This window comes from Orcinus orca, chromosome 13 (genome assembly GCF_937001465.1).
Source record: "Orcinus orca chromosome 13, mOrcOrc1.1, whole genome shotgun sequence".
Classification (NCBI taxonomy): domain Eukaryota; kingdom Metazoa; phylum Chordata; class Mammalia; order Artiodactyla; family Delphinidae; genus Orcinus; species Orcinus orca.
The window spans coordinates 62,324,626-62,336,765 of record NC_064571.1 but is presented as its reverse complement, the minus strand read 5'-3'; the positions used below and the strand labels follow the sequence as shown (position 1 = coordinate 62,336,765).

Below are 12,140 nucleotides of genomic sequence, written 5' to 3'. Positions count from 1 at the left end.
ATTACACATCAATGATAAAGCTAAAAAAAGGGTGGGGGGAGCATGAGTAAGAAAGAAAATTGCACTAGATAAAAATCTTGAGAAAACTATTTCCCCCGACACAGTGTCATCTTCATTGTTTGTAAGAGGAAGTCTATGCATGTGAACAGGGACACTGCAGCTTCTTGATGGCAGGGTCTTATCTCTATCCCTACAATGAACAGACAGTTATGGCATGGTAATTGACTAGATTAGACGATTACAGGAAACAATGAATCTTCATTTTTGAGAAGAAGCATTCCTTAATGCTGTGATGGTCTATTAACACTTAGTTACAGTTGGTTAGTCATACTTAACACCTGACAATTTAGAAGCAGAAACCACCTAACTTTTGGAGTAGGGACTTTGAGTATCAGGTTATAAATGTATCACATTCATATTTTCCACTGGTTTTAAGCTCGCTTTCTTCCCCTAGATTATTATGCTGATTTTAAGAAAATATCTCAATAAGCACTGTAAGTATACTCAGCCATTCGCTCATCAAACCCTTCTTAGGTACTTACTCTTGCCTTTCATTTGCTATTGTGCTAGGGCCTGAGGCAACAAAGACAAATAATACATGGTTTTCACCTTCCATGGACTCACAGACTGATACGATGAAAGGAGAGTGAGAAAATTGCTGAGCGAAAGGGATGTTTTTTGAAATTTGTTTTAAATGACCTATCTGCCCACCTCACTACACGCAGTGACTATGTACACTGCCTGGCACCTAACGAACACTCAGTGGTTTGAGTAATGAATGAATGAATCACAGGAAGCACCAAGGATGGAAGAATCTTAATGGACTATGAAAAGGTGAGACTGGATTCAAAGACAAAAGTTCACCTGTTCACAGGCAAAGATGGAAGGGGGAATTCCAGGCAGAGGGAATATAAACAGCAAGAGCACAAGAGACAGAAACTAGCAAGGCATGCTGAGGAAACTGCAAGTGTTTGGTATTAGACTGAGCATAGACTATAAGGCAGAAGTAGCTGAAGACTGTTGGTAATGGGGAAGCGAAGGAGTCACTGCAGTATTTAAAGGTCAGTTGTATGTATTTTTCCTCAAATTTTAATTTAAAAAATTATACCATAAATAGTTTGAAAAATGAGTTTTTAAAATTACTCATAATTCTAATTTCCAGGTTTTCACATTCCAACTTTCTAAGTTATAATTTTGTTGTACAGAGAATTTTGTATTTAACTTTGTCTATTCATATATCATAAGGGTTTCCATATGAATACTAGTCTTCATAACTGTTATTCTTAATGGCTGCAATGGAAGACATTATACATCTAACAATTTTCCTGTAGTTGAACTTTTATATTTTTTTCTGATTCTTTTTAGCCTTGGGAATCTTAGAAAGATGAAACATAGTTTTCAAAGACAAAGGTGTTCAGTTCTCCACATTATAAGTAAGGTTACAACTAAACATTTTTGTAAATTTCTCTCTTTTTCATATTTTGGATATTTTTCCCTAGGATAAAGTTCGAGAAATGGAATTACTGGATCAGTGGTTATAAATACTTCCATGGCTCTGAAGAGATATTGCCAAATGCTTTCTAAAAGGGTTCTATATTTTACATTGCTACTTGCCTATGATAATATATTTTTTAGACTCGTTTTTTAAAAAAATTGGGTTTATTTTTCTTATGAGATATTACACACAAAATATAGAAGAATCAGAAGCATAAGTAAAATGAAGAAAATAAAACCAGACACAATCCTACTACTCAGATGTAATACTGTTAATATTCTAGCCATGTTGTATATACATACTCAGTCTTTTAAAAACTATGTTTGTATATAATATTATACTCAATTTTCTATTCACTTAATACCATCATCTTTGGATCAAGAAATACAATTATTCATATATTGCCTTTTTTTATTGTTTTAGAATGATAAACAACATTGCAGCAAACATCCTCACAGCAGAATCTTTGTGTATATCCTTGATATTCCTTAGGATAAATTGGTCAACTAATGTGTACGATTTTAGAAAGTGCTTTGATAATACAGTTGACCCTTGAACCAACGTGGGTTTGAACTGTGCAGGTCCACTTATACATGGATTTTTTTTCAACAGTAAACACTGCAGTACTACATGTCTAATAAACAGCTAAAAATATGGGCCTGGAATGTAGGAGAGAAGTATGGCTAGAAAAGTAGAATTAGAAACTTTCATATACAAGTAAAAGCTACTGGGTATGGGTGTAGATGACACTACCCACAGAGTATGAAGAGTGAGAAAAGGGACAAGAAAAATGCCAGTATTTAAAGAGCAGGCAGGCAAAGAGAAGCCAGCAAGTGAGGCTGAGAATGAACAATAAAAGAAAAGAAGAAAACCAAGGGAGTAGTGTCACGAAGTCAAGGAAAACAAAGTTTCCAGAGAAGACAATATCAAATGCTATAGAGAGGCTAAGTAAGACAGAGATTGAAAAGTGTGCAGTGATTTGGAGAATTATATTATTTGTAACTTTAACGAAATAATTTCAATGTAGTGCTGAGAGTAAACCCAGATTGCAGGGGACTGAGAAGTGGGTGACTAGCTGAGGATGTGAAGATACTAAAACTCGTTCAATGAATAGAGGTGTGAAGAGGAGAGTGAGTAGAAGAGGACGAGCAAGCAGAGGGTGATGGTGAGATACAGAAATGGGGGTAAGTGAGATACAGAGGCGGGGGTAAGTGAGATACAGAAATGGGGTAAGTGAGATACAGAGGCGGGGTAAGTGAGATACAGAAATGGGGTAAGTGAGATACAGAGGCGTGGGGGTAAGTGAGATACAGAGGCGTGGGGGTAAGTGAGATACAGAGGCGTGGGGGTAAGTGAGATACAGAGGCAGGGTAAGTGAGATACAGAGGCAGGGTAAGTGAGATACAGAGGCGGGGGTAACTGAGATACAGAGGTGGTAAGTGAGATACAGAGGCGGGTAAGTGAGATACAGAGGCGAGGTAAGTGAGATACAGAGGCGGGGGTGACTGAGATACAGAGGCAGGGGTAAGTGAGACATATAGGCGGGGTAAGTGAGATACAGAGGCGGGTAAGTGAGATACAGAGGCGAGGTAAGTGAGATACAGAGGCGGGGGGTGACTGAGATACAGAGGGGGGGTAAGTGAGATACAGAGGCGGAGTAAGTGAGATACAGAGGCGGGGTAAGTGAGATACAGAGGCGGGGCGGGGGGGTAAGTGAGATACAGAGGCGGGGTAAGTGAGATACAGAGGCGGGGTAAGTGAGATACAGAGGCGGGGGTAACTGACAGCACTTAGCTTGGAACAGTCCCCTCCAGAGATTTATGCTTACTACATCTACTCTCATCCTCCAGGTCTCAGCTTAAGTGTCGCTTTCTCCAAGCAGCCTCCTCTGAGCCCTCAGACTATTTTAGGTGCCTCTGCTGTGTGTTCACCACAGTCTGGACTTCTCCTATAACAGTCATTATTTTTGTTGCATATACTCGTTCACTAGTTTGTTTTTCTCAGTAAAGGTAGAACATCTGGCTTGTGCACCACTGTATTCTCAACTTCTAGCCTGGCACAGAGCCGATGTTTAGTAACACCGTTGAATAAATCAGAGAGTGGGAGGTAAGAGAATGAGAAAAGGTAATCCTAGGTTAGAGGAAAACTTTAAAGTAATAATAATTATTATATTAATAACAACAGGTAACATTCACTGTGCACATAAATAAGGTAGTTATTGAACAAAGTTATTATTACCTCATTTACTTCAAAATGTAATTCTGTGAAATGTGCATAATTATTATCCACACTTTAGGGCTGAGAAACAAGGTTTAGAGAAGCAGTTAAATAACTCACCCAAGGTCACATGGGTAAAAGGAGTTTTCAACTCACACTCATCTAAAGACTTGAAGGTAACAATCTGAGGAACTGGAAAACTAATATCCTTAATTTTTTGAGTAAAAAGTAGAAGCAAAGATAGATCTTGAGTAGAGAAATCTAGAATATATTGGGCCTTTGAGGAAAAGGACGAAGGAAAGGAAGCTAAGCAAGGAAAAGATTCACTAGACAATATTACAGGCTGAGGCTCGAAGTGCAAATTATTTAATTATAGAACGAAGTTACCCCCAAATAAGAAAAGCGTCTCAAAAAAAATGTGCATTAATAATTTAGTTATGTGAGGTTTTGATCTAATTTGTTAAAAGCAATTACTTATCTTCCATTCAGTGCCAGATAACAATGCCTGGTCCTTTTACATACCTCACCTTAGAAGAAGACATTACTGCATTTCCATGTTATAATGAAAAAACTGAGTATCTGAAAGATCAAATCACTTGAACAAAATCACAAAGATGGTGAATTATAGAGACAGAACTTGTTCTAGGGCCTCTGATTCAACATTTAATGCTTTTTATACTGAACTATGTCAGACTTCTTAGTAGGTGAATCGAGCACGTTAATGCAAGTCAGCAGAGAACCAACTAACTGGCAAATGGTCTTATGATCATCCAACTACATACCTGTCTCTATGTTTGGGAAATTAATGAATGGGGCTGGAGAATTAAGAACAATTTTAGAAGCTATCTTTTTAAAAATAAAAATCATTCAATCATTTAGAATATAATTTCTACAGACAAGAAAAGTAATAGTAAGTTTTAGTTAAAAATTAGATATGTGAAAATTAACATTGAATTTCAAAGTAAGAAAACAATCACATTATAGTATCTTTCTAATACTACTTTCCACCTAAAACTATGGATTTGCATTAATTTGAAAAAAATTTTATCAATAAAAACAAACATTTTATCAATGCAAATATTATTTTACTTCTCTACGCCAAAAGATGGCAGCAGAGTGAAAATAAAGGAACACTCACGGATACTCTATGAAAACAACTTGATCTAAAAATCAGAGAGAAAAACTAATTTATACAATATCTTACTGTTCTACATTTTCCTTTTTTTTTCCCCTTCTGTGACAGAAATAATCCACAAAAACCCAGAGGTCCTTTATCTAAACTATATCATCTGGATGTTGCATGCCTTGAGCCAGCAATTGTCTGCTGGGTGGTCACAGGCTGCTGATACCATGGAAATAGGTAAGTGAGATACTGGGTTGGCAGAGGAAGGAATAAAGAGCTACTTGAAGTACCTGAGTGCAGACAGGTAAGTATTTGAAAACTGGCAGAAGAGATTTAGAAAAGTGAATTTAAAATAGTATCATTATTTTTAAAAAGTGGCTATGGGAATAAAAGAGGTAAAAACAGCTATAAAACAACAAAACATACAAACAACAACCAAAAAACCCTACAGCCTCAGTATCAGTGGGTGGTGGCATGTCTCCTAAAATTTAATCAAATAAGATTCTTGGCATAAATTTTTTCTATTTTTTTTTATATTTGTAGGTTTTCCCAGCCTAGTTTTTCCATAGTAAGTAAGAAGAGCCCTTCTTCAACACAGATGTTTTTAAAACACTGATTAAAAATATAATTTTCAAAGGTTCAATAAGAGTTCTTTTGAGACATAAATGTATATGCATTTCAGTGAGAAAGAGCAAACAGCAGATTTTTTAAAAAGCACTCTATACCACAGGTCAGTTTTAAACAAAAATCAAACAAAAATTTTTTTACCTACAGGAGTAGGGGAACATTTTCTCATGGATGGAGAAATGGTTAAAAACAACAGGTCATGGTTACCTCTGCCCATGCTTTGAGAACAGCCAGTTTTTCCATGGTTGTGGCACTCTCGCGGTAGAGTTGGCTGGAAGATCCTTTTCCGGCCTGAACTTTGTCCAGTGAAGAAACAAGCAGATTGTGTACTCGACGGAGATCATTGAGATCACTGACAACTCCACTTCCAATCCATGTACTACATACCTAGCCAAAGGAAAAAAACTTTAATTTTTATAGTAAGAAGTTAACATTAGGGACTTCCCTGGTGGCGCAGTGGTTAAGAATCCGCCTGCCAATTCAGGGGACATGGGTTCGAGCCCTGGTCTGGGAAGAACCCACACGCCACGGAGCAACTAAGCCCATGTACCACAACTACTGACCCTGCGCTCTAGAGCCTGAGAGCTACAACTACTGAGCCCGTGTGCCACAACTACTGAAGCCCATGCACCTAGAGCCCGTGGTCCGCAACAAAGAGAAGCCTCCACAACGAGAGGCCCGCACACCGCACAACAAAGAGTAGACCCCGCTCGCCGCAACTAGAGAAAGCCTGTGCACAGCAACGAAGACCCAATGCAGCCAAAAAAATAAAATAAGTTAGTTAATTTTTAAAAAAGTTAAAATTAAACATATAGAAGAATGGAGTAAATATGATTGTTTCCTAGGGGGAAGAAACACAAATAAAACCAATGAACAAAACAAAACAAAAAAACCTCAATGCTATGCTTTAATATTATTTTTTTAATAAAAAATCAACAGCAAGTATGGAACTTATTGTACTCCTATGTAGAAAACAAAACAATATATACTTAACATGTTTCCAGTATCTAATTTCCCAAAAATTTTAACAGAAAAGAATTTCCACCCAAATCGGTTTGGTTATGAATAATTCTTCAATTCAACAACATCTCTGTTTACTATAGGCAAAAGGTTATTCTGAGTGCTATAGAGGAGTTAAAAAAAAAGTAAAGGGAAAAAATCTAGTCCCTGTCCCCAAGTAAGTAAACTCAGATTAAATGAACACATGAGAATGTTTTATGACTGTCACACTGCACTTAAAAAGAGAGAAAGGGGCTTCCCTGGTGGCGCAGTGGTTGAGAGTCTGCCTGCCGATGCAGGGGACACGGGTTCGTGCCCCGGTCTGGGAGAATCCCACGTGCCGCGGAGCGGCTGGGCCGTGAGCCATGGCCGCTGAGCCTGTGCGTCCGGAGCCTGTGCTCCGCAACGGGAGAGGCCACAACAGTGAGAGGCCCGCGTACCGCAAAAAAAAAAAAGAGAAAAAAAGAGATTAATTCTAGCAGGAGAAATGGGAATGTTTAGATATCAGGAAGTTTTATGTGTATAGATACAGGGGAGTTTCACGGAGGAAGAGACAAGATTAGGAAAGTTAACTGGGATCAGATTACAGTACAATTTAAATTCCACGTGAACTGAATTCAGACTTGTTCTGTAGGCAGTCATGAGTTTCTAAGGCTTCTGAGCAGGGGAATATTATTAGAATTGTGCTTTAGGAAAACTGCTCCAATACTAAGTATAGGAAAGCATGTGTTTAGACAGTGAGTACTGTGTTCAGTCACATGACTATTATAATACCACGGAACAGAGATGATTCGGATCAAACTGAGAATCAAATGAAAAGAAAGAGGCATCTGAGAAAGACTTGGAAGTAGAAATCACAGGATTTGGAAACCAATTACATATTTTTAGGGGGTGAAGGCAGGGACATGCAAACAGTATGAGGCGATAATCAAAGACTACCAAATTTTGACTGTCAAAGTTTCTAACCCGGATGAATGTAAGGAAGGTGACACCACTGTTTAAGAGAGATAACATAAGAACAAAGAGAAGTTTGGTGGAGATGAGAAGTTAGAGAACATGATTTTGACTGTGAACTTTGTGACATGCTGAGTTCAAAGTACCAGCAAGAGACACATGGAAAGATATTCAGTGGGCAGATGGAAACCTGGGTCTGGATTTCAGGAGCAAAGACAGAGGTAACTAAGTCGATCTAGGAATTCTCCACACAAAGATGACCACTAAACAGATGGTCCTAGGTAACTTTCTTCAAGGACTGAGGTATTAAAAAGAAAAGCCTTAAGGACAGAACACAGGGAAAATATACTTCAGGGACAAGTAGAATAAGAAACTGAAAACACCAGAAAAGCAATAGGACAACCAGGCAAGTGTGGTGATACTGGAAGCAAAGGAAGAATGCCAAGATGGAAGGGGCTGGGCTTCCCTGGTGGTGCAGTGGTTAGGAATCTGCCTGCCAATGCAGGGGACATGGGTTTGAGCCCTGGTCCAGGAAGATTCCACATGCTGCAAAGCAACTAAGCCCGTGAGTCACAACTACTGAGCCTGTGTGCCACAACTACTGAAGCCTGCGTGCCTAGAGCCTGTGCTCCGCAACAAACAGAAGTCACCGCAATGAGAAGCCCATGCACCGCAACGAAGAGCAGCCCCTGCTCGCCGCAACTAGAGAAAGCCCACACGCAGTAACAAAAGCCCAACCCAGCCAAAAATAAATAAATAAATAAATTTATTTATTTTTTTAAAAAAGAAATCAATCATTACTATCGTCTCACTCAGCTTCATGTCAGGGCCAGGTGAGTATAGTCAGTTCAGGCTTCGTTATCAAATAAATTATGAAAAATCTTTTGGTTTTCAGAGCATTTGGATACTGAATCATGGTTAATGGATGTGTTCCTATATTTGAAACGTTTAAAAAGTTGAGAATAAATATATATATAAACTACTTCATTCTCTTATAATAATCTTATTCTCAAAGAATTCAAAATTAAATTAAATAAAATTCAATAAGGACATTTAAAAACTGTTTGTTACCAATACTGATGGCAAAAAAAAAATACCAGCCACAACAGTGCTGAAAATATAATGAAATTTAAAGTGAAAATAAAGATTAAATATGAGTGTGAAAATAAAGAGTTGGTATTCTTAAGGAAAATAACATTTTGGAGATATTTGATACTATTTCTGCGAATTTTGGTAGAAATATAACTGAAAGTTGGGGGAAACTGTCAAAATCGAGAATTTGGTGCTAAGTTTGCTTTGCAAAAACCTAAGTACCTTCTCCACTTTAAAGAACATGAAACCAGAAACTGCAGATACTGCATTATAGGTTTGGTTTATGAAGAAAGACAAAGCAAAACTGAATCAGCAAAATCATACTTAGAGAAAAGACTCTGGCCTTATATCAAAAGAGTGGTGAATGAATGTACACTTACAAATTTTAGACTGAAATAAAATATCTAAAGTATGTATTATGTTTATGATTCCAATGCTGCTTTAAATGATTTATTAACCTACTGATTACTGTCCCCAACTGTCCTCAATTGAAAACATTTGAGGGTTTTCCTATAATATCTAAGAATTACTTGATTTTCAGGTTCAACATGATGTTTACTCTAGTAAACAATCTGGGATCCCATGTTTCAAGATCTGCCCGAAGCCAACTCCTTCGGTAACCTTAAAGAAAGAAACTTGCAACCCAATGCTCCAGCTATTTCAAAACCAGGTTTCCTCCCAGAAACAGGACAGGAGGTCAAAAATTTAAGCCTGCCACTAGAAAAGAAGAAACTTCAAAAAGCAGGTAGGGCCACATAAGAAATAAGAAGTGTTCTTTTTCTTAAGATTTTTTTGATGTGGAACATTTTTAAAGTCTTTATTGAATTTGTTACAATATTGCTTCTGTTTTATGTTTGGCTTTTTGGCTGCAAGGCATGTGGGATCTTAGCTTCCTGACCAGGGATTGAACCTGCACTGCATTGGAAGGCAAAATCTTAACCACTGGACTGTCAGGGAAGTCCAAGAAATAAGACGTTTAAGGCAAATTCAGTAATAGGAAATTTTCATACTACTCATTCACAAGATGAAATTCTAATAGCTTTTGCCTTTCTGATGATCAGGAGCTTTATAGGATGTTTTGTCTGCTTAAATATTATGATCTGAAACACTACCATAATACATTTAATTATACATGACTGTGATTTCTGATGTCTGTGTGCCAGTATCCCAATCTAAATGACTTAACCTACTCTAACTCCAAGGTTTGTACCATGATCCAGACTTCTGTCTTAAACAAGGCTTCCTCTTCTCTCTCTAGCCTGCTGTTGGTAGAAAGAGTTCATTTCTCTGAAGGCCACCATTAAGATAGCAGGCTTCAGAAAAATAAATTCTAACAGAAGGAGGAGGCAACTCATTGACCAAAGAGTAATCAAACCTATTATTGCAAACAGCAGAACATTCTCTGCATAGAGGACACATGTAGCTTGACTGAATTCTAAGCAATAAAGATGGAATACAGCCCTGTACTCCGGAAAACTGAGAAGGATGGAGTTGCTTCTCTTCTATCCTTAGGTTAGCAGACAAAGAATTGGATTTTTTTTTGAAAGATTAGAGCTTAATGCACAAATCCTTTTTCAGGACAGAGCATGAAAAAGATGAACTTATTAAAGGTGTAGGAACATAGGTGCTTCTGTAACTCTCTTCAGAAAAAATAATATGAGAATAATCCCCTGGAATCAATTTTGCAATAAAACTTCCATATTGTGAAATTGTCCTTAGGATAATTTTAATACACAGAAACTTGTAGAATTTTCACAACCTGTGGTCAAAAACCCTTTTATTACCTATTTATTATTACTATATATTCTTCAATGATTATAGATTTTGAGATTTTACTTTTATTCTAGTCCCTCTTATGACTTTACATCTCCACTGACTACTGGACAATGTAAGAGCTATGTATTCCAAAGTCATGTCCTCAGCTACAGCAAAAAAAAAAGTGATTAATAGTTAGTACTTCATCATTTCACACAGAATAAAAAAGGAAGCTGTCACTGTTGTATTTCTGAGATAAAAATAAATACTATTTGGGGCTTCCCTGGTGGCGCAGTGGTTGAGAGTCCGCCTGCCAATGCAGGGGACACAGGTTCGTGCCCCGGTCCGGGAAGATCCCACATGCTGTGGGGCGGCTGGGCCCGTAAGCTATGGCCGCTGAGCCTGCGTGTCCGGAGCCTGTGCTCCACAATGGGAGAGGCCACAACAGTGAGAGGCCTGCGTACCGCAAAAAAAAAAAAAATAATACTATTTGATTTTTCTCTCTTGGAAGTGAAATTCTAAGATATCTATAAATTTATAGAAGATAACTATTGAAAATTCTATTTTTCTTCTTACCTGGCAAGCTTTTGCTATTATGTCTGATGGAGTATCTTGTGAAAAGGCTGGTCTTAGAGCAGCTCCCACCTAGAAAAATGAATACAAGCATTTTATTTTTAAAGATAAGTAGTAAACCTTTTGTGTCTTTGGAGATGAAAACACACAAAACACATCTTTGTTCCTTTCCTTTTTATCTCTCTTTTTGGTGACAATAAACTCAATTATACCATTCTTCTTTTGCTTTCCAGGAGATTATCATTATCCAATCTGCAGGATCCTATACCAAACAGGCAATTAATCTTATTTGTTTTTCATTTATTTTTAATAGTAAATAGGATTTTCTGACAAAGCCACATGTTCCCAGAGATAACAGAAAACTGCTTTTTTTTTTTTCTATCTATATTCCTGAACATATTTCTAATAGTATTTACTTCATGGGTGAATCTCATATAACTGAGATTAAAGGCTCAATTTCTTTAAATAACTGAGTAGTACTAAAAATTCACATAGTCACTAAAAGACCTTAAAAATCATTTCACCTCAAAAAGAGATGCTTTAAAAGAAAGTTGCTCAAGAAATATTAATGTACTGTTATCATAGTAATAAGTGAAGAAATATGAGCTTTAGTTTTTTTTATCCAAGTACTAACCAGGTCCAGCCTGCTTAGAGCTTTAGTTTTAATAAGCCAGTATCAGTCACAGATTCTTAGATATATTACATTTAATATGTAGGAGCTGAATTAGGAATTAAATATAGTCAACTCCTAATTTGAGATTTCTTCCATTACACCAGGTAAAGATACCTGACTTAGATAATTTACTTTTAAATGGTTTATGAAAAAAAAAGTGAGAGAGTGAGAGAATGTGTGTGTGTGTATGTGTTGAGTGTAGAGAGAGAGAAAAAAATCAATGTTAAAGGAAATGAGGCAAAATTTTCAATTGGCAAATATGAATGAAGGATGAAGGGTATAAGAGGTTTTTTGGTACTATTCTTGCAATTATTTCTGTAGGTTTGAAATTATTTCTAAATAGAAAGATTTTTTTAAAAAGACCTTCATTCTGATAGGTTGGGTATTTGGGAGTAAATAATTATATACAGGTTTTCTACAGCCATTTGGCCTAGAAAGTATAACTTCTTTACCTATACTTATGATGGAAAAAAATGGACTATACATTATCCACACTTTTTAATTTTGTGTATGTTTGAACACAGATTTTAGATGAAGTATGATGTGTCTAGAGCCAAGATTTTGGTACAATCACAGTGAAAAAAAAAGTTCGTTCTTTTCTTACATAAGTTTTTTTCGCCTTCATATAATCC

At 36.9% G+C, this 12,140-nt stretch overlaps 1 protein-coding gene across 5 annotated transcripts in view; it reads right to left on the bottom strand.

The window, feature by feature from the left end:
* Positions 1–12,140, bottom strand: part of HEATR5B (HEAT repeat containing 5B) — an 89,199-nt gene that overhangs the window by 21,517 nt on the left and 55,542 nt on the right. For all 5 annotated transcript variants that reach the window (XR_007471114.1, XM_033419281.2, XM_004265054.4 and 2 more), the window contains 2 exons: positions 10,839–10,907; positions 5,670–5,849 (listed from right to left, as the gene is read on the bottom strand). Coding sequence is in view for 4 of the 5 variants with exons in the window: in XM_033419281.2 (XP_033275172.2) it covers positions 5,670–5,849; positions 10,839–10,907 (249 nt within the window). In the remaining variant the exon portion in view is untranslated. The remainder of the gene's footprint in view (positions 1–5,669; positions 5,850–10,838; positions 10,908–12,140) is intronic.